The sequence below is a fragment of the Corvus hawaiiensis genome, chromosome 8 (assembly GCF_020740725.1).
Source record: "Corvus hawaiiensis isolate bCorHaw1 chromosome 8, bCorHaw1.pri.cur, whole genome shotgun sequence".
Taxonomy (NCBI): domain Eukaryota; kingdom Metazoa; phylum Chordata; class Aves; order Passeriformes; family Corvidae; genus Corvus; species Corvus hawaiiensis.
Genome location: NC_063220.1, coordinates 17,375,841 through 17,400,123, shown reverse-complemented (window position 1 = coordinate 17,400,123; position 24,283 = coordinate 17,375,841). Strand labels below are relative to the sequence as shown.

At 41.2% G+C, this 24,283-nt stretch overlaps 1 protein-coding gene across 18 annotated transcripts in view; it reads right to left on the bottom strand.

Moving 5' to 3' along the window:
- PANK1 (pantothenate kinase 1) overlaps positions 1-24,283 on the bottom strand; it is a 50,807-nt gene that overhangs the window by 14,035 nt on the left and 12,489 nt on the right. For 16 of the 18 annotated variants that reach the window (XM_048310726.1, XM_048310731.1, XM_048310739.1 and 13 more), the window contains 4 exons: positions 11,560-11,912; positions 2,618-2,871; positions 881-1,057; positions 350-473 (listed from right to left, as the gene is read on the bottom strand). In XM_048310726.1, the coding sequence (XP_048166683.1) occupies positions 350-473; positions 881-1,057; positions 2,618-2,871; positions 11,560-11,912 (908 nt within the window). Of the gene's footprint in view, positions 1-349; positions 474-880; positions 1,058-2,617; positions 2,872-11,559; positions 11,913-18,936; positions 19,044-19,390; positions 19,774-24,283 lie in introns of those variants that run through there. The other 2 variants (XM_048310724.1, XM_048310734.1) reach the window with 2 other exon arrangements.

Below are 24,283 nucleotides of genomic sequence, written 5' to 3'. Positions count from 1 at the left end.
CTGTACATAACTACAAAGTAACAGAGATAATTAGTATTACAAACATTTTAATATCTAATGTACTACAGCTTGAGAACAACTGAACACTCCAGGCTGAAGCTCAATGCCTCAAAGACATCTTTACACTCAATTTTTCTCCCCTCTCCCCTAGCTTTGAAGCTCAAACAGCCTTACATTTTGCATCAAAGCATACACATAACACATCACAAGAGTTATGACATTACATTAAACATATGCATATTTACCAAGGCCAGTGACACACCTACTATGCCAGCAATTTGCATTTTTGCATCCTGATAATCTCCCTATGTTGTTTCTAAAGGTTTTAAGCTCATGGTAAATAACTTACCTCATTCAATGCACACATGCGAGCAATAGAACCTATGTTGTTGGTGATGGTGACCAAAGTAGCTCTGGCCAAGTCCTCTTTACTGATGGAATCTCTCTTTTCTTTACTCATCATATGACCAAAGCTGTGTGAGGAAGATCATGTCTTTTAATATGAGATATTTAGGAGTGATAAAAGCCCATAAAATTTTACCGTTTAGCAAGCTTTGCTTGGATTTGATATCCATTCATTTGTGACAGATTTGAAACGTGAAAAAGGATCTCACTACAAAGGCAGAACAATGAGTAAGGACACTTCCAAAATAACTGTAATTTAAATAGAAGCAAACTACATCAGGCATTACTTACACCTGTTTAAAAAAAAAAAAAAAAAGAGCAAGAAGTAGGTGAGAGATCTAAGGACAAACCCCATGATACATCCAGAGACATTCCCACATGGACACAGTGCATAGTCCAGGGATTACGCACGCAGTTTAGCGTGTACAGGAAGTTTCCTAAGGGACTCCTTACAAACAGCTCAATTAACACATACCTTGACGCTACAGCAGATCCTTGAAGGCCAAAGCGCTCATAGTCTCCTCCATAAATATCTTTCACCAGCTTATCCACATTGGTGCTGTCTCCTTTTGCAGCCATTTCCAGCGCTTCTTCAAATGTCTCACAGCCAGTGAGCAAACAGCACAGGCCAAGGAACGTTCCTCCTCCAAGGCTAGAAAAGCACATTCCCTTCAGACCAGCAGCTTGAACCAGCTTTTACCACAACTCTTTAGACTGCCATTTACAACATGCTGTACACAGGTGCCAACTGTATCTAGCAACTCCTCCCTCAGAGGAGTTGACACAGACACCGTACATTGAGTTTCTATTTAACACAAGTGTCATCCAGTGTGGTTTTAACTGACCTAGACTTGAGTCTTTAATACTTAAATAGGAGAAATTATACTCAAGGGTTAGCTAAAAATAAGGTCCAATCCAACATCACAGATACCACTTCCCTATTCGTAGCACTCTAACAAGTTTTCTGCACAAGAATAATTAGCCAGCAGAGCACTCAAATAAGCGAGAAAAGAATGAACAGCGAACAAAGGTAAAGCTATACAGGGCTGGCAGCCAAGACAGATCTTGTCCCCCTAGTCAGTGGCAGGAAGCAGTCTGGTTGGCTCCTTTTCAAAGCAAGCCCAGCATCAGTCCCGAATGTTCTTTCCCTGCAAGAACTCTCAGCGAGGAGCACTCACTTGAATATTTTGTAAAGGCTCAAGTACAATATTTACTGACTACATAAATTTATCAGGGAGTATTTAACTGTGCATAATATGTTGCTAACTCATTAAAGTCCTACTTTGGACTTTTCAGTCTTATAGACATGAACTTCAACTTACTAACCTCTACATCCTTCCTCATTCTTTCTTGGCCACTGACAAAGTTCGCTTATTTGCAGTGACTGCAGTCACAGCAACTGGAGCCACTGCAAACAAGAGGATCAGTGAGAAACCACACTTGGGACTGCATGAAAAAGCACAGGAGGTCAGATAGGAACACTGTTTAGTCCATGCTCCTGGATTACTGGGTAAGTTTTTCAGAACACATCTCATAGCACTGTAATAGACAGTATCTGAACAGAAGAAAGCTCTGCACACCAGCCACAAGATAGTATTGATTTCATCATCTATAACAAGTCAACAAACCACTGCAGTCATGTTTTTCCTTCCATAGTGGGAAGGATTAGAAGCACGCCTATTGATGACAAATCTCTGTGCTTGAAAAAGACCCAGAACTGCAGGAAATCCAATGTCCTCCATAGAACTTGTGTCCATCTGTACTGTCTAAGAAAAATAGCTCATGGCTACCATTGTGGCAAAGATATGCCCTAGGTCAGGCAATAGAAGACATATATACAAGTCATGTGCAGTATACAGGAGAAACTTTAACATGTACGATGTACCAAAGAACAGAATGCAGGGGAGAGAAGATTCATTTGCTGGGACAGCTTTGTTTTGGTAATTCACAGCAAAAGATGGGAAACAGGTAAGAACACCAACAAGAGACTAAGGCAGGTCTAAAGTTGAACAGATCAATGACTTCCCTGATGTAGATCTCCTCTCTGAAGGAATCCAAGGATATTTTCAGCCTTGCTACTGGCAGGCTTTTAAAAGAAATGGGAAGACATACACAGTTTGGGGCTGTAGCTACTGATCACACAGTCCAATTTCCACGTGCTTGACTGTGAAGGCGAAAAGAAAACAATTAAAAGAAACAAAAGTAAATTCACCTGGATCCTGTAACTCTTTTATAATTGTCCTTAGAATACACAGCTAGGATGCTGACCCCTGAGCCGATGTTAACCAGCAGCATAGGATATGGATTATCAAGGCAGTAAGGCTTTTTCTGGCACTGTTCAGGATCTGTAGGATTTTCAAAATAATAGCACTCTGGTTGGCCATTGAAACCAACAGAATCAACATAAAGGAGGCCCTGGATCAAACAGTCCAATTCATCCAGTTTACAGAGCTGTAGATCAGCCATCTGTAAAAGAACAAGAAATTAATAAACACACATTTCCTAGTATAATACAACACTGAGAAGGACAAAAGGCTCCACTGAAGCACTTTAATCACTTTAATAGTAACACATTATGCTATTTAAGCAGTACAAAGATCTAAGCATGAAGTCTGAAATAAAAGTTCACTATCTGCCTGTCAACAGGTACCTCCCAAAACAAGGATGTGCTATGCAGTAATGCCATCTAGCTCCTTTGCCTTTGAGACATTCTGGGCTCTACAAGCAGGAACTATGTCTTCCCCTCAGTATTCTGAAGCAATAAATTTCTTTCCCCTCATTCCCAACCCAAGAGGAGCCATATTCTGCAGCTTTTGGGTAGTATCTGACATATGCCTACATGGCAGCATTCCTCAGGATGCAAAGTACTTTAGCTCATCATCCAACTATATTTCCCAACAATTTAATGAAATTTTCAATAGAAACGTGATTATATGCACATTATGTTAGCATGCACTAAATATACAGTGGACTTTTTTTTTTTAGTATATGTCACCAGTTAATCTGGTTATTTTTTTAAATTACAATGAGCACTTTAAAATGCCTCCTGAAAAATAGAGGCATAACCCCTGTTTGGTGAAAAACCATATAAAACGTCCAAACAAAAAGACTGTCAGGCCCATGCCCGCAGCAGAATATCACTTTAAGAAAAGGCAGACAACGAGTAACAGAAGCTGACAAAAGACATTCCCTCTGCGATCTCGCAGGTCACCATGACTGTACTTCAACAGACATGTCTACTTGCCATAGCATTCTATTCACTAGAATTAGAAATAACATCCCTTTCTCAAAACAGGATACACTGACCAACTGTAGAAAGTTTCCTTTCCATTTTTAGGTAGAAGAGAGGGTGAAAAAACCTGTAAGGTTGTCCAGACCCTGAGGTCATTTTCATCCTCACACATGCAAAGCAGGTCACGTCTAACTCTACTTTCTAGCAAAAAAAAAAAAGCAACGGAGTATAATGGAGTTATACACAGCTGGTTCTCCAGCATTTGCATACTGCAGGATGTTTTCATAATAGCTAATGGAGCAGATTTACATGGGTAACTATGTCCTATTTTTAATTCTGGAAGCTATATTAAGTCACTATAAAGAGGGAAGATATTTCTGTGGAACAGGCACGGTCAATAGGTTACATTCTTTTAAGCTATTTAAATCTCCCCTGTTAAAGTCTTTGCTCTTCTTGTACACAGCTCTAACTTGCCACAACTGAAAGCCATCCCACTCATTGGGTCCGTCCTTTTGTTTTATTTGCCACTCCTCAAATCCTGTAACCAGGGAAAAGAAATAAGACCAAAAAAACCCCAAACCAGCAGTCTCAAAGACCTCAATACAATCCAGTTATTCACAGGACAAGTGAGAGAGATGGAGATCATTTCTCCTTGTTTCTGTATTTCCTCCTGCAACTTTTGCAATCCCTTCATATTTTTTTCTTGGCTACCACATAGGTACACAAATTTAAATTAGAGAAATGCATCATAAAAGACTTGAACAATGCATTTAGCTAGCAAATACAAAGAATAAGCAAAATTCATGAGAAAAAGTTTTTCAAGAAATGCTACAGAATTCTTAAGGCTACTTTGCAAATATCTTGGATTTAATCAATTTCTTACCATTAGACCGAGGAAAAGCTCCAAGATGTACACAATACAAGCTATCAACATAATAAACCCTTCATGTACTCTTTATCACAATGACCATTGCATTGAGTCCACTAAGTCATCACTCTTTACATGATTTATTTAGTTCAACAAACATTGCACATACCTAGATGACATAAGGAAATATTCTATACTACCCATGATCTTTCCCTAGGTTATGTGCTGTGCAGTGTCAGTTTCCTCACCCCAGTGTATAAGCCAGATGCAGCATGACCAAACGTGATCTAACACAGATGCACAAACGTGCTGTGAACCAGGAGCTGTTGTACAAAGACAAGTCATTAGCAGATTTATGCCCCCTATTACCAAAACCTCTATTCTAATGTAAGCCAAACACCCAGCCACAAGCTACTTTTGTCTGATCCATGCTGCACTTTTACAAACAGGTAAGCACTAGTCAGAGACCTTGCAAGACACAAACAAGTAATACAAATCAGAGTTAAACACTTCTGGCATCAGTGCAAAAACACAGACAAAATCCTTGATTCTACAAACTCTCCAGTCAGCTCACCAATTCTGTAAGAACAGAACAAGAGAAACTAATCATGTTCTTCCTGAAACACTACACAGAGAGGTTTTATTAGGTCCAGCCCTCCATGTATAAAAGACATACTGAAATTTGTTCTGCTTTTTATAGCTCTGTGCTATATTTAACAGTTGATATACTGTAGGCAGAGAAGTCTTATTACTGCTTTCTTTCATGTATGATATTCATAGCAGACTGAAAACTATTTTCCTGTGTTGTTGCAGCAGTCAGGTTTTGACTTCTGGAATAGGCAAGACAGGCATCAGTATTCTACGTCAATCCACCTTCGTTCAAAGAACCAAAAGCTCTGCAGCCACCAGACACCCAAGGCTCCAAATAGCTCTGTGAGCCACCACTGTTCTTACGTCTAAACAGAAATTAGGGCAAAGTTTCAAGTAATGTAGTAACCCAATCGTGTACAAGAAGCCATGATAGAGCCAGGGGCACAAGTCAGTCCCTTTCCCTGCAGAGAGAACTACCTTTTTGCTCACAATGTCCCAAAGCAGCAAAACTGCATTGCAGAATAGACGTGCCTGTAACCATTGTAACAAATTTACAAGTAAGCAAACATTTCTTCCTGCTGCCATCACCTGACCTGCCACACTCTACTTACCCTCAACTTTCAGCTGTTCAAACACCATCTCTTTAGAGGAACCAAAGTTTATGTGCAAATATGCATAACAAAAACAGAAGCTGTGTCTAGAAGCATATTTTAATTGGATGCTTTTCCTACAGCATTTACGGATATTTTCCAGCCCTTTACAATTCCTAATGTGAAGGCAGACAGCAAAATGGTCAACTTACCCTACTCTGCACTCCTGTAACAATATTCAGTACAGTGCCTCTCTAGAGGTCATGTCAGAAATTTGTGCTATGAGAACAACTGCAGAACAAAGCAGTATACAAGACTCTGGAGGGAAAATTTATGATAATTACAGGGAAACCACATGCACATTTTTTAAAAGAATAATTTTTCTGCATTATAACCAGACTATAGATATTCCTCTTTTTTTTAAGACTGTTTTTTGAATACTGGGGAAGGGAACAAAACACTTTAGACCTCAAGAAACTCTCCAGGACCATCAAAAGGAGCGACTAAGGACTTCAACCATGCTTCCAGGCAGGTGCAACACGCCAAGAAAGTAGCCAACACCTTCCCCTATGACCTTAGCAACAAACTCCTGAAACTCAGCTTATTTCAAGGATACAAAAAGTCTGTTGTTACTGCATATAGATGCTATTCCAAGAAGAGTGAAAGCCCATCTCCTGTACTCTTCCAAGAAGTGCCGGAAAATAGTGTTATCTGCTGAAATGTAGATTTGGATTTCTTTGCTGTTTGGCTTGTTTGTTTTTTAAATATTGTGCATAACGTAAAAGAAAAATAAATCAGTTGTATTCAAGTACCAAGCAGTAAAAAAAGAAAAAACATGGTACCAGCTTGTTTCTGCTTTCAAGTAAGGAAGACATAAGTCAAAGACTTGGGTCCCACTTGTTTCTTACTATGGGTGAGCAAATATTTCCACTTCAGCAAGGTAAACATGAAGCATCCCAGTCCTCTAGAAGTGAGCTGAGGGCAGCCATGATATATATGCACTGGGGTTGAAGACTAATGTATCACCATTGGTGTGCAGACATATTTTCAGTGAAGCTCCAGCTCATGAAACATTTTACTCACTTTTACTGTTACCGAGCTCTGGTAAACACAAAGTCTGAACCTTGATGAAGTTGTAAGTGCATTTTTCTCTTGGACTTTCAATGAGAAATATGATTTTTTTTTCTGTAAAAAACTGTTAAGAACATAACATCTTGCAAGTTTTAATTATCAATTACAATAGCCTCATTTACTATATCACTCTGGCTTTTATGTCTGCTGGGCATTGCTCCAGTTTTTATTTCTTAGAATAGCTTACAATCTAGCTTTGCCCTCCATCTCCCTCCCATTACCTCTCCCCCACTTTCATAAAGACTTTGCTTTCTTTATATTTTGATTATCTTCACTTCAACCCCCAACACTGCTACTTTATGGAGCTCTTTATGGAGCTGAAAATAACCACTCACATTCAAACCAGACAAAGTCTAATGCAAATAAACTGCAAGTCCAACATTCACTGAGGCAGAAGAAAAGATTCACTCTGTATCAGCTTTGGGCAAAACCAGCACTCATCAGGAATCCCGTGCAGAGCTCTGCCCTCTTGCACAGCGAGCCGTAAGGATCTCTTCTCTCTCGACAGGGACGAGATGCCCATTGTTTCTCCCCATTCCCTCTGAAGAGGTTACTTTACCCATTCTCTGGATGCTGCTTTCAACTCCAGCCCAGCCTCTACGGCCTGAGCAGCTGCCTCCAGCCTCCACAGAAAGATTTTTGAGTGTCTCACACTAACTGTGAAAGAGTTACACAGCTTACTCATACTACAACACAGGACAGTGAGTTTATTTGTTTTAAGATGAATACAGTCTCTAAGTCATCCTCAGGCATTCAGTTCATACCACAAAGTCAAGCCTTAGAATTAGCTAATAACTGGCACAAGAAAATCACTATCCAACAGCCAAGCTCACTTTTAAAGCATTTTCCTTTATGGGAAGGTCAAGGCCTGAGTTTGAGTTTGTGTTGGTAAGAGATTTCCCTCTTCCCCTGTCCCAAATGTTCTTGATTAAGTGATTAGGGTTTTTAGCCCAGATGCTGCTCCCACTGGAGACAGCATTAAAATTTCTATCAAGACAAGTCAGGTTCTACAGGTCTCTGTTCAGGAAAGGAATACAAAGATCCCACCTTTGAGCCACTGCAATCAACAAAAATTTTATAATAGAGCAGGTTTTAATCAAAAGTCTGAATAGTCCTTCCTCCCCGCATCCTGGCCATCCTTTATGTTGAGTTGCTTTACAAAACTGAGTGGCAGCCTAAAAATTTATTTGTCATTACATTATCAGCATACATCTGTGCAAGTAATGTGCCTGTGCTATCATGGAGGAGTCACAGAGCACAGAGAGATTCATCTCACAAGCAGGTTAAGTCTAAGTACTCCTTACTTTTACAGAAGTGGTTATACTTGAGCATTTACAGAATATGTGAAGTGACAGTATGTAGTTGGGGAAAGGAGGGAGGATTATCAGAATTATGCTGCAGATTCATGCATGCCTTAAGACCACTGTTACCTGAAAATAAAGACAGACAGCCATATAGAACAGTCATTCAGAAAGGAGGTAAAAAAAAGAAAAAAAACCAAGGAAAAAACCCCCTAGGCTGGAAACAGTCCTTTTGGTGAATTACTTACTGATGCTCTCTTCAATGAACATTAAGTATAACCATATGGTTGGTAAAATTATTTCTGTGGTCTAGTTTAATGAATAGAGTCAATTTTCCTACTTCTAGGGGAAGCACTCAGATCTTCAGAATGAATCACATGATTTGCCAAGCTACTGATTGACAAAAGATCCAACATACTGCCAGCAATCAGCAAGTAGATCATGGAGACTTCTTCAGGTATCCACCTCTCCAACACTGCAGATCATATGAGGGAGGTGAAATAGCTAAACCTAGGTACCTTGGTAGATTTAGTTGCCTTTTTCTAATACAAAAAACAGATTTAAGGTAAACAGAATGTGTCTCACCATTTTGTGTTATTTTTTAATACACAAAAGCAACAGAGATGTCTAGATCAAACCTATTTAACACATTTAGGAATTCACAACTAGACAATGAAACAGAGGCAAGTAACAACAGGGTATTTGCCTGTCTATTTTAAGGAGAAAAAGCTTTTGTAATCTTAGAAGGCTTCCTTCCTTGGGATTTGAATGTTGTTTTGCAATATATTGGATCTTCTCTCCTAAATCTATGCAATTCTTACTGTCACATTGACAAATACTATGAAAGACAAGTAACGTAAAAGCATATACACAGGAAAATAAAGGGCCAGAACAAAAGCATGTTAGCTAGATCAAATGAGTTTCCTAGCATTCAGCCAGATTTTTTAGTGAAAATAACAACAGTCACAAACATACCTTAGTTCTTCCACACTGCTTCTAAGTAACAAACAGGAACATTTAAAGTCTCCTCCATATAAGTAATTTTACAACACTGAATCCTGCAATAGCAAGATTTAGACTTGGCACATATTCTCCACTTCTAGAGATGTGTTAGTGGTCAAACACTTGAAATGGGTATTTCAGAGCTTTGACAGAGCAGTCCTGAAACTGTTGTCTGGTGCCAATTCATACTCAGCAGAACACACTGATAGCCAGCTGCTGTTACAATGGCTAATGAAGTGTGACAATTTAAGTGCCAGTACCCAGAACACTCTGCCCTTTCAGGGTGATTAAGGAAGCAAACTTCCATGTAATGGATAATATTCTGCTTCTGTAATTCCACATGGATATTACAGTTTGAGCCAAGAAACACTTGCTATAAAGGAAGGTGTGGAATTGGACAGCTGTCCAAAGCACTCACTTTAGTGTGAGTGCACTTCACTGATTGCTTTATGCTAGAAAACTCCCCAGCCAGCCTTTATAGGGTTTGTCTTAAACTACCTTCAAGTGTTGTAGCAGACAGGATGTTAACAGCACTGCAGAGATGTGGAATTTCATGCCCAAGTCCATCAGTCATTTGCTATGTGACCTCGTATTTGTGTTCAATAGCTGGCAAAACAGCCCAAACTCCAGCTATGGCCTCCCCTGCTGCATTGGCTATATTGCAGCTGAGACAAGAATGATCCCTTGCTGTAGATTGCATATTTACAGCATGTAAGGCCAAAGCTACAGAGAGAAATGCCCAGCTGTGAGAGCCACCAGGTAACTTCCAGTCCAGTTCTACAGCTGTGGGAGTGAGGGACATGAACTTCCTTACCAAGCAACGGTAGCTGTTATTATACGATGCAGGAAGAATGAATCTGGAGAGACTGACCATTCCAAGGGGATAGTCAGCCTCTTCAGAAAGTCCTGAAGTGACCTCCCATTGTCACTAAGAACATGACCTGAATCATTCCTAGGACACATGAAAAGATACTCAAAACCACCTGAACTGAGGCCACACTTACTAGAACTAAAACTCACCTCCTACTGTGGTGCCAACAATCTTACACAATGCGAGGCAAACAAGCTTTTAAGGACTTAATCATCAGTAGACTCTAAACTGTAAGGGACTTGCAATCAGCCTAAAGAACAAGAAATCTAGCACTAGTAGTGGACTACTACATCAATTCAGAAACTTGGTAGTCCTTCCTTGGACATGGAAACAGCCTAATATTTACTGAAAGTGGCTGCACAACAGCATAACAGTTGGAATTCATGTTGAGCTCTTACAGCATTCTTTTTCCCCCTTAGAATCCTGGTCACCTGGTATGTGAGGATATTGATGACAGAAGGGTATTGACAAAGAAAAAAACCTCTTGTACAGCAAAATTGCATGCTTGGAGTTAAAAATGAAGCACACAGAGCCAAGGACTGCAGTCAACAGCAGTTGGTGATTCAGTATGATAGTTCCTTAGACTGAAGCAGAGACAGAAAAGCCACTGTAACCTGCGATACCCAGCAGCCATCCCTCACCCTCAAGATCAGGTCCCTCACCCTCAAGATCAGATCAAAAGTTAGGGACAGAAGTGCCAGACCCACCAGTCAAGTGAAACATTCACATTAATCTTAGTGACACTGCTCTGGGACAATCAAATTAGTCTGTTTTTTACAGAAAATTAATGAAGATCTGTCCCAGTATAGATGGATACACAACAGAAAACTGCCTCCTGAATGCTTTTTCTCTCCAATACATTTTGTACAACAGCTCTTCCATGCTTCTCCACCACAGCCAATTTTTGAAGTGTACTCTAGTGCAAAACTTCACATTTACATCAGCTTCTGGAGTTCCCTGCAAAGCCTCTTTTTAAATTCTTGGGGATCTGGGATCTAGTCATCTCATGAACTGCCTTTCTTTAAATGACACACTCACAGAATTGAAATCAAAAGCTAGCTGGTATTATTATGCTCCCACACTCTGTTTCTCCCCCATGCTCCATGGTTGGTCTTCCAGACTCTTGACTTCAGTCTGTTTGAAGGTTAATACAAAGGGAAGGGAACCTGAATCAAATCTCCAGCCTGTATGGTTTCATACCTGGTTTCCAAGAGATAATCAGTCTGCAAGTACCTATAGTGTCAGGCTTCTAGGCTGTCATAACATACTCTAAGTCGATTATGAAGCATCTGATCATCACAGCTGTACTCTAAAAAAACTCCACATTTACTAAAAACATCCTGCACAGCAATACTTCAGTAGAATACCCAGCAAGTAGAATACCCTTCCCTCCCCCATCCATGTTCTCAGCAATGTCACCAATTAACAAATGTGAATTGATTCTGTTGGTCCTAATTAGTTAGGATGGACTGAAAAAAAGTTATTTTCCCAGCAAGTTTTAACAGACGGGCTCTCACAATGTTTTCCCAAAGTACTTCCCATTGAACCCATATGAACCATTCACGTACCGTTCTAAAGTCTTCCTCAAACTTGTAAGCTCCACCTCCCGTGGCACAGAGCGTAGTGTGCAAACTGGAGAAGTTCTTTTCACTACCCATCTGTATGAACCTGTGCATGGCACAGCTGGGAAAGCGGATGAAGTGCAGGTTGCCTTTGCGTCCACACATAGTCAAATTTTTCAGTTCGAGGTGGACATCGCGAATGCCAGTTTTACCATAGGCTGTATTGGAGGTCAAGTATTTCCTAATGCTTTTCAGGTTTTCCACCTCCTCCTGTTCCTCCTCTGCAGTAATGTCCTTAGGTTCAAAGTAGACCAGTTTAACCAACGTTCCACCGATATCCATTCCAAACCATGGGAATGCTAAGAACAAGGGGTTTAGAGAGGCAAAAAGAGAAAGTCACTATAAATGTACAGGCTAGACAAACCACTTAAATCATTTGCTGAATGACAATTCAGTGCAGTCACAGTAGCAGTATCTACTCCTGAGAACTCGGGGTCACTTATGTCCAATTCATATGCTTTAAACACATCTCTAAGTTAAGCCGTCATAAAGCCCCAGTTAAGAAAAAAAACCCCTCAAAATATTCTTGTCTGAAGAAGCAGGTTTTAATAAAATGAACACATTTTTTTCCCAGGAAATCATTTTACTCTTCAGTCAGCACCTCCTGACAGAGCACATTTACTGCATTTCACCCAATCGGCACCAATGGGTGAGAAATGAAATGAAATTGAGTTTCACCCGATTGGCTTCAATTCTGCCAATATATTGGGGGGGGGGGGGAGGAGGAATAAACAACCAAACAAACAGGAGAACAAGATTTCTCAACTCCTATTCCCACTGTGTAACATCTGCAACTGCCTTTCCAAGCTCAGTCAGAATTTCCACGGTCACAAGGCCATGTCTGAAGAGCAGCAATACAGAGCTCCCATTATGCTGGAGGCCTCTGGACTCCAACCCACCAGAACCAGCAGCTCTGTTGGACTGCAATACTTGTAGATAGTAGCCAAAAATGAGCTAGCTTATGTTCAGTATTTCCCACTGACAGACCTGTCCTTTGAGCGTAGACTCCCTTTGCTGGTATATGTGTTAGTCAATCATATAATTATATAAGAAATGACACTATTTGCTTCTCAGCTTGCCACAGCTGGCCTAGGTCCTCCAAAATCTTTGCTTTGTTAACAACAAGAAAAAATTACTATGGAGAACACCCAGCAGAAGACAGTAACTGAATCAAGCTGGTCTACCTGCTCCACTTTTATATTTATAGATATATATTTATATATACATGCATGCATTTTAAATAGTAAGCCAGGTAACTTTATGAAGCAATAAGAAGTGAGAATACAAAATCTATACACAGGCACTGCAGATGGAGGGAGCTAACAATGTTTCTTAGAAAAATAATTAAAACTACTGAGTATACAATTAACATCTAAGACACACTTGTAAAATAGCAGTCACACAGTCACCTCCCTGCTTTTTAGGGAGAATCAGGTGGACTTGCTAGAAAAATGATTTTACCAACTAGGGCATCTCAACTTAGTGTTGATACAAACTTGAAACCATAAATACCATATGCATAGCTGATTTTTCTGCTAGTGAACCTAAAAATAAACAACTTGGGGCAAACACTTCAATAAGCATAGGAGGTACTTATCACACTGTCCTTCCTCATGTGATCACAGATCACTATTAAGTCACTCAGCTTCAGGCTGAAAGAGGCTTAGAGTCTTTTTTCTTACCACAAGTGTCTCAGTATCATCTGGCTGAATAATTTGAAAGTCTAAATTTCCCGATTTTTAATATGCTCCCTACCCAAACCAATCCTTAAATGTCAGACATTTAAAACAGTTATTTCACTCCACTGCTGTATGCCAAGTAACTGAATCATCCGTTTCTCCCCCCAGCTCCCTACGGACAAACTCCAATGAAGTGGCTGTTATCTGTTGTAAGGTCTAATTTTTTTTTTTTTTTCCATGCTATACAAGCTGCACAAAGACAGTAAAATTAAGTTTGAGGTTTGGGAAGATACATGAGAGTTCCCTGAAATGGGAAGAATTCAAAACAACTGTTTTTAAAACAGCCTTTATTTTAAAGAGAAAAAATATGTTATCATAGACTAACCTGCAACTCAAACGTTTTTGAAAGCACAAGGTAAATATTTATGCAAAAGCTGTCTGGTCCACACTGCACAACATTCCAATGCAGTGGAGCTCAGGATGCCAATCCCATTAGTGATTTACACAAATCTTTATTAAAGCTACTGAGAACTTTAATTACCTGTCCCACTGGAACAGTAAGTCTCCTCCTCAGATGTATCAACTATGCAAGCAGGAAGTTTAATTTTAAAAGCAGCATAGTTGGACTATGCAGTACAGAACCAGCCTGTAGCTAAGTGTAAGCCAATTTCCACTATTTTTCATTAAGGGCATAAAACATGCTACACTCTACCTGCACCAACAGTTGTTTTAAAGCCATAGTGCAGATTTCATTTTTAAGAGAGGCAAGAAGCATTCCATCCTCCTATCAAACACAAGCCCAGTAATGTGTTAAGTACTAACAGCTGATAGTTATTCATAAATGACTGCCAAGACATTTCATTTTATATCTTAACATTTTGAGGAGTTATAACCAAATCATTCACAAAGAATAAGTACTGTAGAAAACAACTATGAAGTTTCTTCAACTCTGCATAGTTCTTGGGATAGCTACACATAATGCTTGCATTTATAAAGTGACCAGAAATCCCAGGACACTTTTTGTTTAGCTTATTCTCTCTGTGAATTTAAGTTCCTTTCATTTTATTGTGAGCCAAATAGAAAGAAATGAACTTTGCTTTTAGAACACCAGCAGTTTTCTTCAGCACAAATAAAGAGCCCAAGATCAGTCAACGAAAACTGATATTTCAGTTATGCAGAACAACAGCTTAGTTTTCTTCTCAACTTCTAACACCACCTCTCTGTTGGAATTATTTGCAATAATTCAACAGCCATCTTGAATGGTTAACTAATTAGGACAAAAACCAAGTCTCAAAGTTTCTAACAAGTCACACTGAAATTCATACAACTGAACTTCTGTACAACTGGAGTGACAGTAGAAACACTTCTATATTCCAGTGATTATTTTAAAATGTATTCATCGTATCTTTTTTTACTATCAGTATGTTCCAAATAAAAATGCACCACTGGCCCACCATCAGCTCTTTTCCGTATCTATATATAGTTCATCTCAGCTGGTACCTACACCCTTCAACTTTCCTGGCACCACTGAACGTGGTGCTAATGGAAGCGTGCACACAGACTGAAGGTGCTCCTGGGTTTTGTTGCCTCTGTGAATACAGAAAGATGATTCAGAAGCCACCAAAAATTAATAGAGCCTGCCCAGTACTACAACCAGGGGGTATGAAAGAAAGGTATTTGTGTAGATAAGTTTTCCATAGACTTGAGGGAAAATGGGGAAAAAATTGTGGAGGTAGGGTTTTTTTGTTGTTCGTGGTTTTTTGGCGGGGGGTGGCGAGCAGTGTTTGAGGGTTGTTTCTGTTGTTTGAGCAGTGTTTCTGGTGGTTTGTTTTAAACTGGAAGTCCAGCACTTCATTGATAACCTGAGTAAGTGTCCCTGAATTACAAAAAGCCAGGAAAGCAAGGAGGGGAAAGTAAAATCCTTCCCACCCACATCTCAGGCTAATCATAGTTAGTCAAAACTGTGTGATTTACTATGAGCAGTAAAGACATTGGATATGTTGCAGAAATGTTGTCATAACGTAAAAAAATGCACTTGACTAAAATTGTCTGATATGAGCCTATGAGCTGACTTCTCTCTTTTAAGTAGGTATGCAACATACCTATTGGATCAGTTGAATCTATAACTGTGACAAAAACAGAACTATTCTACTGCATTGCTACACAGCAGTAAGTCAAAAAATAACTCTAAAATCTAGTTTTAGGTCCCATAGAACCAATACAGAAAGCATCAAGATGCATCATGTGTTCTTAAAAGTCTAGCATAAATCAAAGATTCTACTTATCTTCTTTAAAAAAATTAAATTCCCTTTATGTTAATAAACTGTGCCAACTACTTAATGGTTTGTTATCTTGAGATAAAAATCTGTACTAGTCCAAAATTTAGCTGCAGAAGCATGTGACAATGCAAACAGAAGGTATCTACAGCATTGCATAAGTAGGTAATCTGATGCACACCAACAGCTGTGTATCTGGGGCAAAGGTTCACTCATGAGAAATTCCATGATACATTTTACCTAGTTTCTGCATTAACTCTGGAGTATTAGGCTACTTCTACAAGGCATTATTATATTCAGATTTCAACACCTTAGATTTTTAAAAATCTTATGCTTAACATACAATATATAGGGGTCATATGGAAAGTAAATATTAAATCACAACATTCTCCTCATGGACAAGAGCTCAGGAGAAGCAAGAATGAAAGGGTATTCCTGGGTCATCCAATAACATTTACCCCCATTAAAGAAGATAACCAAGGGTAATCCTCTTCATACATTTAAACAACCACCACATAAGGCTAGCTGAATCTTTTTACTCCTCAACTTTTAGAAAGAGGCTGTGCCTGAATCCTGCTGGGTAGAACATTGTTCTCTCTACCTGAGCCCTGGATTTATTCCTGACCAATCTGCAGGAGTTTCTTCTTTTGCCAAAACTGTTTCAGCTTATAAACTTCTTTTACAAGACCTATATTCCCTCAAAGACAGGCATAGTATTTCAATTTTTTATCAATAATTTGAATGGTGGTATTAATACTCTGATATCTTAAGTATCTCAGATGAATTATCTTAGTTTCAGCTACTTTTCTTTCTGGACACACATATGTTGAAATCCTATTACTTCCTTTACATTTCATTTGCATTGCTTGACACTTTGATGATCTAAGAACTTCCTGTTTTAATTTGGTCCAGAATAAGTGAGAGCCAAAAACAGTAACAGAGGAAAAAAAAAAAAAAACCAGAACAAGACACACATAGTGTGGCATAGTAATCTTACAGCTTCTGAAAGTTGATTTTTATTTAAAAAATAAAGGGATAATAGCTTACACGTATTTTTCAATTACTTCTTCCTGTTTTACACAGTTATAAAAGAAATGAGACAGAAGCATTTTTTTCCTTTGAAGGAAAGTAGAACATGTAGCTCAAAAAATTAATTATATCTGCTTAGTAATTACAGTTTCTTCAAACCTTAAAAACCTAGAGCTAAATCATGCACACATATCAGGTGAACCCTTCCAGTTCATCTTTGGTAGCAAGGGTTTATTAATTGTCTTCTTCCTCACCAGAAAAACAAACAAAACCCAAAAGTTACAACCAACCCCACAAAAACTTCAAACCCAAAAGCAGAGAGCTGTTGGTTAAACAGGTATGACCATCCACACAAATGTTTTTATATTACCACAAACTGATTTCTAAAGAAAAAGAAAACTGACACAAGCCCAATATCCCTGACAACCCATCAAGTTAAACTAAGGAAAAAAGAAAGCAAAGACAGGATTCCCAGCAGAAGCTCTATCACTGCAGGCTTATCAGCAAAGCACACTGATTTCATGGGGAATCTTCCCTTCCAAGAGGGAAAAGGTCTTGTGAACATAGAATTCTACCTCACTTTGTCAGAAAGGAAAAACAATCAAGAGAACATATAAGTAAGGGTTTAAAGGAATGATTGCTGCAGAAAGATAGGTTTCATTTGTTGAAATATTGGGAAATGCCAATTATCTCATCTTCTCCACCACACAAAGCAAACCCTGCAATCAATACTGGTCTCACATGCCATGTGGCAACTGCACTTCATTTTGCAATCTGTCCTTAGGAACAGAACAAACATCTGCATAGGCCAGGATTAAAAGCACCAAACAAACCAGTAAAAATGGTATTGTGTAGTATTCACTAGGGGAGGATGAAGTGGAAAGATACACAGTACCAGGACAATTTGAGTAATAAGGTAATGAATTTTTAAAGATGGTGACAGTATGCTACCATTATTTCCTGCATGACTAATACTAAATTTCAGATTTTTTCCTGTACAAAATAAACTCTATATACATATATATAAAAGTATATCAGCAAGCATTCATGTATTTTAATCAGCAAAGAAATTGACCACGAAATAGTTCTACAAAGCACTTCCCTCAGCTGCTGTTTTTATTAAAGCCTCATTTCACTAAAACCCCACACCTGAAGATTCAGCTGTCATATATCTTGGCTAATATAGTCAGTCACCTATGCTTTTTACTCTGATGGGCTCTTTTTTCCCCTCAAGATGGGATGGAAATTCCAAAGCCTCATTCTTTCCTAATCAAGTGATTACATGAATCCCTAAAAGCTTTATTCTTTGCTTCAAAATAGTTTATACTATTATGGAGAGTCTGATATGCAAGTGCTGACTCTTCTTAGTTACACCAAATCAAAATGTAAGCTAGCCCAGGTTCTGCAGGTCCTGTTCATGAAGACAACGTGAAGCAGGACAAAGACTACAAAACCAGTTTGTGACAGAGAATGGTTTGGTCATTGATAGGTTAAATTTGATAGAGGACTAAATTAACTATCAACAAGTACTGTAAGCACTCCATGATTAATCAATCAGAGAAGGGAAAGTGGCATGAGTAGCTCACCAAAAGCATTGAAAAAGCCAGAAAAGGCACTGGCTAATACGCAGTTCTGTGAAAGCTGCAGCTCTTCAAAGCTGTTTCTGAATATTTTGTTCTGTTTAACCAGGAAAGTTTTTTAAATATTCACTTCAAAACAAAGAAAAAAAAAAAAAAAAAAACAAACCCCAGAGTAGCTGAACGCACACTTACTTCCTACTGAGTAGAAACATCTTTAAGTTTTGGCAGCAGGCAGCTGTGATCCTGACTATCCCTGATTACCCTTTTTGGAACATGCTGAACTTGTAACAAAGAAGCAAACATTTGTGGGCTTTATTTGAAGGGCTAGCAAAGTGAGAGAGTGAAATGAAACGGTGTACTTTTTCCCGTAGATTGTTTTACTCGCAGAGTTTAGCACGGAATTATTCAATACCTCCCCACCTACAAGTAAGCAAGACTACTAATCAATCAACCATACAGAAATAAGCAAACATAAAATTAACAAATAGGATGTTTCAGTCTCACAGCCTTAAAACCAAACCTGAAATAGACAGCCAATTCACGAAGACTACCCAAATGAGAAGCATACTACAAATTTAACATGTTTGCAATATATTTTTTCCCCGCCAGTCAGAATAACTTGCTCTGGGTTCCCCGATGCACTTTTTTCTTCATTCGAACACCGTTTGGGAAAGGAGCAAACGCTAAGCCCGCAGAACCTTCCCACGCTCCAGAGCGCCCCGGTGGCCCCGGCCGGGATGGCGGCCGGGCGTTACTCACAGTGTTGCTTGGGCACTATGAGCTTCATGCGTGCGGCGAGGAGGCGGCGAGGCGGGCAGGACCCTGGGCACCGCCCGACGCGCAGCTCGGCAAGGAGCAGCCGCCCGCCGCCCGCCGGCGTTTGTGCCGGGCCGCCGCTCCCCGCCCGCCGCCGCCCCATTGGCGCAGGGCGGGCCCGGCCCACGCGGGAGCGGGGCCGTGCCCGGGCGGCGCCGCCGCATTGGCCGGCACGGGGCTCCCGCGCTCCGCCCGCCCGGCAGCCGGCGTTGGGGGGCGGAACGCCCGCGGCGCGGAGCCGGGCGCCCGTCAGCCCCGGCCGGGCGGCGCTCCGCAGGGAAGGAGGTGGCGCGGGACCCGCAGGCGCCTGACACCGGGCCGGGCTGCGGCAGCGCCGCGCGGGGCGGAGGGGGCCGGGCCGGCGTCGCTCCCCAGAGCCGCCGCGGTCATCACTTACGTGGCCTATGCCGCCGGCCCGAGTCCACCCTCCGGCGCAGCCTGCATTTCTTGGCCGGGGAGCCGTGGCTGAGCGGCGGCAGCTCCGGGCGTAGCAGCAGCGGGTGCGGCGCCTCCCCGCAGCCGCCGTTGCTGAGCGGCGGGCCCGAGGGGTGGAAGCCGTTCTGCAGCAGCCCGCCGACCAGCGAGCAGGAGGCGGCGGCGGGCGGCGGCGGCCCCGCCGGGGCGGCGGGCTGGGCGCGGAGCTGCTCGCCCATGGCGGCAGCCTCTCCCCTTTGTCTCCCGACTCAGCTCCGGCTGGGCGCGGCGGAGCCTCCGCTCATGCCGGCGCCCGTGCCCGCAGCTCCGAGCGCAGGGATGCGGCGCCCGCCCCCCCGCACGGCGCAGGCGTCGTGCCCGCAGCGCGCTGCAGAGGGGCGGCCGCCGCCCTCGCCGGGGACGCGGCGACCCCCCCCGCCCGGGCAACGTGCGCGCTCCCGGCGCCGCGCCCCGCACCTGCGGGCCTCCGCCAGCGGCCCCGCGAGCGCGTCGGGGCGGGGGATCGGGGCGGCCCGGCGGGGTACGGCCACCCGCAAGCTGTCCCCGGTACCACTGCGGTGTGGCCTGACTCCCGCGACCCTGGTGCATACTGGGCAAGCTGCCCGTGGGACCGGCCGCGGTGTCATTTTCGCTTCGGCGTACCCTAGCGCACCCTCATGTGACTCAGGTATCTGTGTCTCGGAGGCCTCGGTGCGTGTGCTCCCAGGTACACCTTGTACCTCACGCAAAGTTATTCGTGCATCGGCAGGAACGTTCAAGTTTTTGTCTACATTGTCACGTGTCACTCAACAGCTTAGAGGGACTAGTGTGACCTTGAATGTGTTTGACCTCATGCTTTTTTAGTATCTTGGCTTTCCCTGCACAGCAATGATAATCTTGTGACTGTGATTTATTCTCTGACCGCTGAGACATCCAAGTGTAAAAACACATTTTTCTGAATGAAATATATCAAATATCAAGTGGAGATAAAATAAAACTGGGTGAACTATGCTGTGGTGTCATGTATACTTGAAAAGAAACACTAATTAAATTTTGCTTTGCACATGAAGGTCATTTCTTTATACGAACTGCCAGTAACTACATGGATGGCTGTCCTTAAAGTAAAACAGGTCTCGTAATGGCTCCTTCTTACACCTAGAATTAGTACAGGACATGGCCCCTCCACTGCAGAACATGTACAAAGAATGAAGAGCTATTATAAGTGCCTCCAGAAAGGGATACTGCGTTAAGAAATGGCCTCATGAGAGGTAATGCAGTATTCTCTCCACTTCTTGCCTGGGACCAGAAAATTATGTTTAGGTAGCTGGGAGCAAGCAACAGAAAAACATGCACACCATGTTGAGAAAATGAAGAAAGAGTGATTGAGAATAAAGTAAAAATTTCTTCCTAAAAGCCTGCAAGTAATATTCTGAAGATGATTTAAACAGAGTTTTTTCTTCATATCCTAATGCATAAGCATTTGTTTTAATTGCCAGCCCAAAAGTGATTGCCCTGAAGAGGGTAAGAAGGAAGACAGGCTACACACATTTACTGCTACATGGAGCTTTCGTTCTTCCAAAACTCTGAAATTCTTTGAGAAGTCCCTGACTTACCTGATTATGTTAAAACTACACAGCAGAAGGCTGCTGCCTGGACTGGCACAAACCTTCATGCCTTTTGATGGCAGATCTAGGCAGCCGGCTGGGTACATTTTATGAACTTGTCAAGTCCAACCAAGGATATGAGGAATCCTTGCTGCTGCTGTCCCCAGCTGGTAACAGTTGTCCCTTCTCATCCCTGACACAGAAACTGACTGCACATACAGCCAGCCCGATATAGAACAGGAATTCAAGCCTGGTTTTCTCTGCATTTGCTGGGAGCAGACACACGAGCAGTTACTGTATCCCAGCTGAAAGGTGGCAACTTATTACCTCACTCCAACAAAAGCAAGAGCACCTTTAATTACACACTTAAATTTCCTTATGGTAGCCGAACAGTCCTTCCACTGACTCACTGGAATACTGTGCTCAAGTATTGTGTCCAATTTTAGGCTTCTAAAAAACTTTTGGAATAACAAACAGAATTAAATGAAAACATCAAGTTTTAGCTTATGAAATGAAAGATTTGGAGGGGTATTCATTCTGGAGCAGGTAGCAGCAACGGAAATACATCACGGTTGCTGAGAAATAAGAAAATTCGTAAGTGGGAACTGCAGGAAGGGAAATTTACTTTACACTGGAGGCAGACATTTCCTAGCATGAAGTTAGACAAGGATAAGACTGACCCAGAAGACTTGACTGTTCATTGCTGGCAAGTTTTTAGGAGAAGCTAAATATCTGAGAGGAACAGTTTACGTAGAACTGATCCAGATCTGAAGCAAGGAGAAAGCATCTTTCTGAAGTTCCTTCCAATCTTTTATTTCTAATTAAGTATTTCCCTAACATTTTGCTGTTAATTTTGCACAATTATGCCACAGATAGAAGTGGACTGGAACATATAAAATCTGTCAATGAAGTCATAGCATGTATTACAAGTTAAGTTTCTGACACCTTAGTGCAACTAAAGTAAATTTTTCCTCTTCCTTTTACCCTAACTTTCTAAACAAAACCTGGTTGCCAGTTCAGTTTTCAGTCTAACTTGTAAGACAATCTAAATAGAATCCAGGTGCAATATTGACAAACAAAATCGAGGATGATTTCAGTTCTTTCAAAATTAACATTTACTAAGTATTTTTGTCTTTCTTCTTCAACTGAAGCAGGTGGAAGCTCCTAGTTTATTTTAAAATATTTTCTATATATCTCACTGTAAACCAGCAATCTGGTGGGAAAAGGACTACACATTGTATGCTGAACAATCCAGGACAAATGGACTTAGATCACTGAACAAGTCTGCTATACTGACTCACTAGACATTACACATTTGCACAGCAAAAACTTCATGGACTATTCCATACCTTCCTATGCTTCAGACACTCAGCTTTCTATCATCTCTTTTTATTTGCTTAAAAACACAGAGGGCAAGTCTGTAATTCTCTGTCAGTTTCAGCAAACTACTGACTCCCTTGCAGTTAGGATACTTTGCCATGGATCAAAAGTGCTGTGCTCCACGTGTTACAGTTTCAAAACCAATGGAACTAGGGGAAAAAAAAAAACCCAAACCACCACCCTTTCAGGTATATTATCATCAGGCAACCTGGCTTGAAATTTTTTAGGAACCTCTGAGGATTAGCTCTTCCTCCTTCTTTCCATGGGCCTCCTATATCCGTGGTCTAAGGCTAAGCTAAAATAAGTATAAAACAGGTGCCGTCCATATGTAAATCTGTTATCAAAAAAAACCAACAAAAATCTTACAGAGCACCGGTGGTGCTACTCTAATTCAAAGCCAACCAGCTGTAAAGGTTTGGTCATATTTTGGAGAGAAGTGGTGATGAGACACATGTACATATCTTCTCAAACTACCCAGACTTTTATGCAATGCAAAGAATGTAAGGAAAGAGACTTCTGGTATAGCTGCCTGAGGATTTATATACAAGTGGTTGCTGGCACTCTGCCATTCCTGTTTATATTTCTATTCAAATTATTTCCATGTTTATCCTGTTTCTATACTGCAGGCCAGTCATACGGGTTCTTACTCAGTTTTTCCTCTTTGAAATAAAGCAAACGCAGTAAAGCAGAATAACTTAACTATTGAGAACATTCCTCACAAAAAAACAGATACTGTTGACTTGTTTTAGGTATATTCACATATTGCACATATCAAATAGAAAGTGGCAAGCTAAAAGTCTGGTATTTCTTCTCAATATCTCTTCAGAACTGGAAAAAAACCCATACTGTTTTGGTGTACGCAGGAGCTTTGGCAGATACATGTTTTTTTCAAGTTCTTTTTCTCATAAATTGCAGGGCTGGAAGACCAACAGTCAAACGTAACTATATAATGACAAGTGATAGATGTGTAAATCAAATGGGACAAAACAGCTATAAAAATGTGTAAAATTCTTATCTGGAAAGTGCAACATCAGAATATTTAAAAATGGACCCAAAGACCTCTAGAATTATTGGTGTGACTCAGGAAAGCTGAAAAGTCTTACTATCACAACAGCTAGCTCATATGAGAATTCTGCTTCCCACAAATACTAATGCATCTGAGAGAGGAAACTGATTGCAGATGACAGAGGAAATGAATGGCATAAATTTAGTCATATGCCTAAGTCTTTGTCAGATTGAGGCCAATAAAGATTATATTGAGACCATCAGCTCCTTCCGTTTTCACCCACCTACTAGTGCAGGCTTCTTTCAATTATGCCTTCTGTAGCACTTAAACAAAACCTGTTGATGTTATGAAGAAAAGCCCTGCACAGAGGGGAAGCTCATCTCCCCCTCACTTTTATCAAGGGAGAGAAACATGGAAAAGGGCACTCTGTCTAAGCAGGAACTTTGCTTTGGCAGCCTGAATAGCCCTTAGGAGGAATGTTTTTTCTCTTTGTTGATGACAAATAGGGCATAAATAGATCTCCTGGCCCAAGTGCCAAGGTCAGTGGCCAGGCAAGGCAGCATGAATGCTACCTGGAATGTGTCTGGACAAGGACACAGAAAGGTTTGGGGTCAAAGGGACCTTAAATTCCATCTAGTTCCAACCCCCCTGCCACATACAGGGATGCCACATGCCAGATCAGGTTGCTCAGGGCCCCATCCAATCTGGCCTTGAACACTCCCAGGAATGGGGCATCCACAACTTCTCTGGACAACTTTTTCCAGCGCCCCACTATTCCTCTGAGCAGAGAATTTCTTCCTAACAACTTCTAATCTAAATCTCTTCTCTCTCAGTTTAAAACCGTTCTCCCTTGTCCAATCACTGCCTGCCTGTGTAACAGACTTGA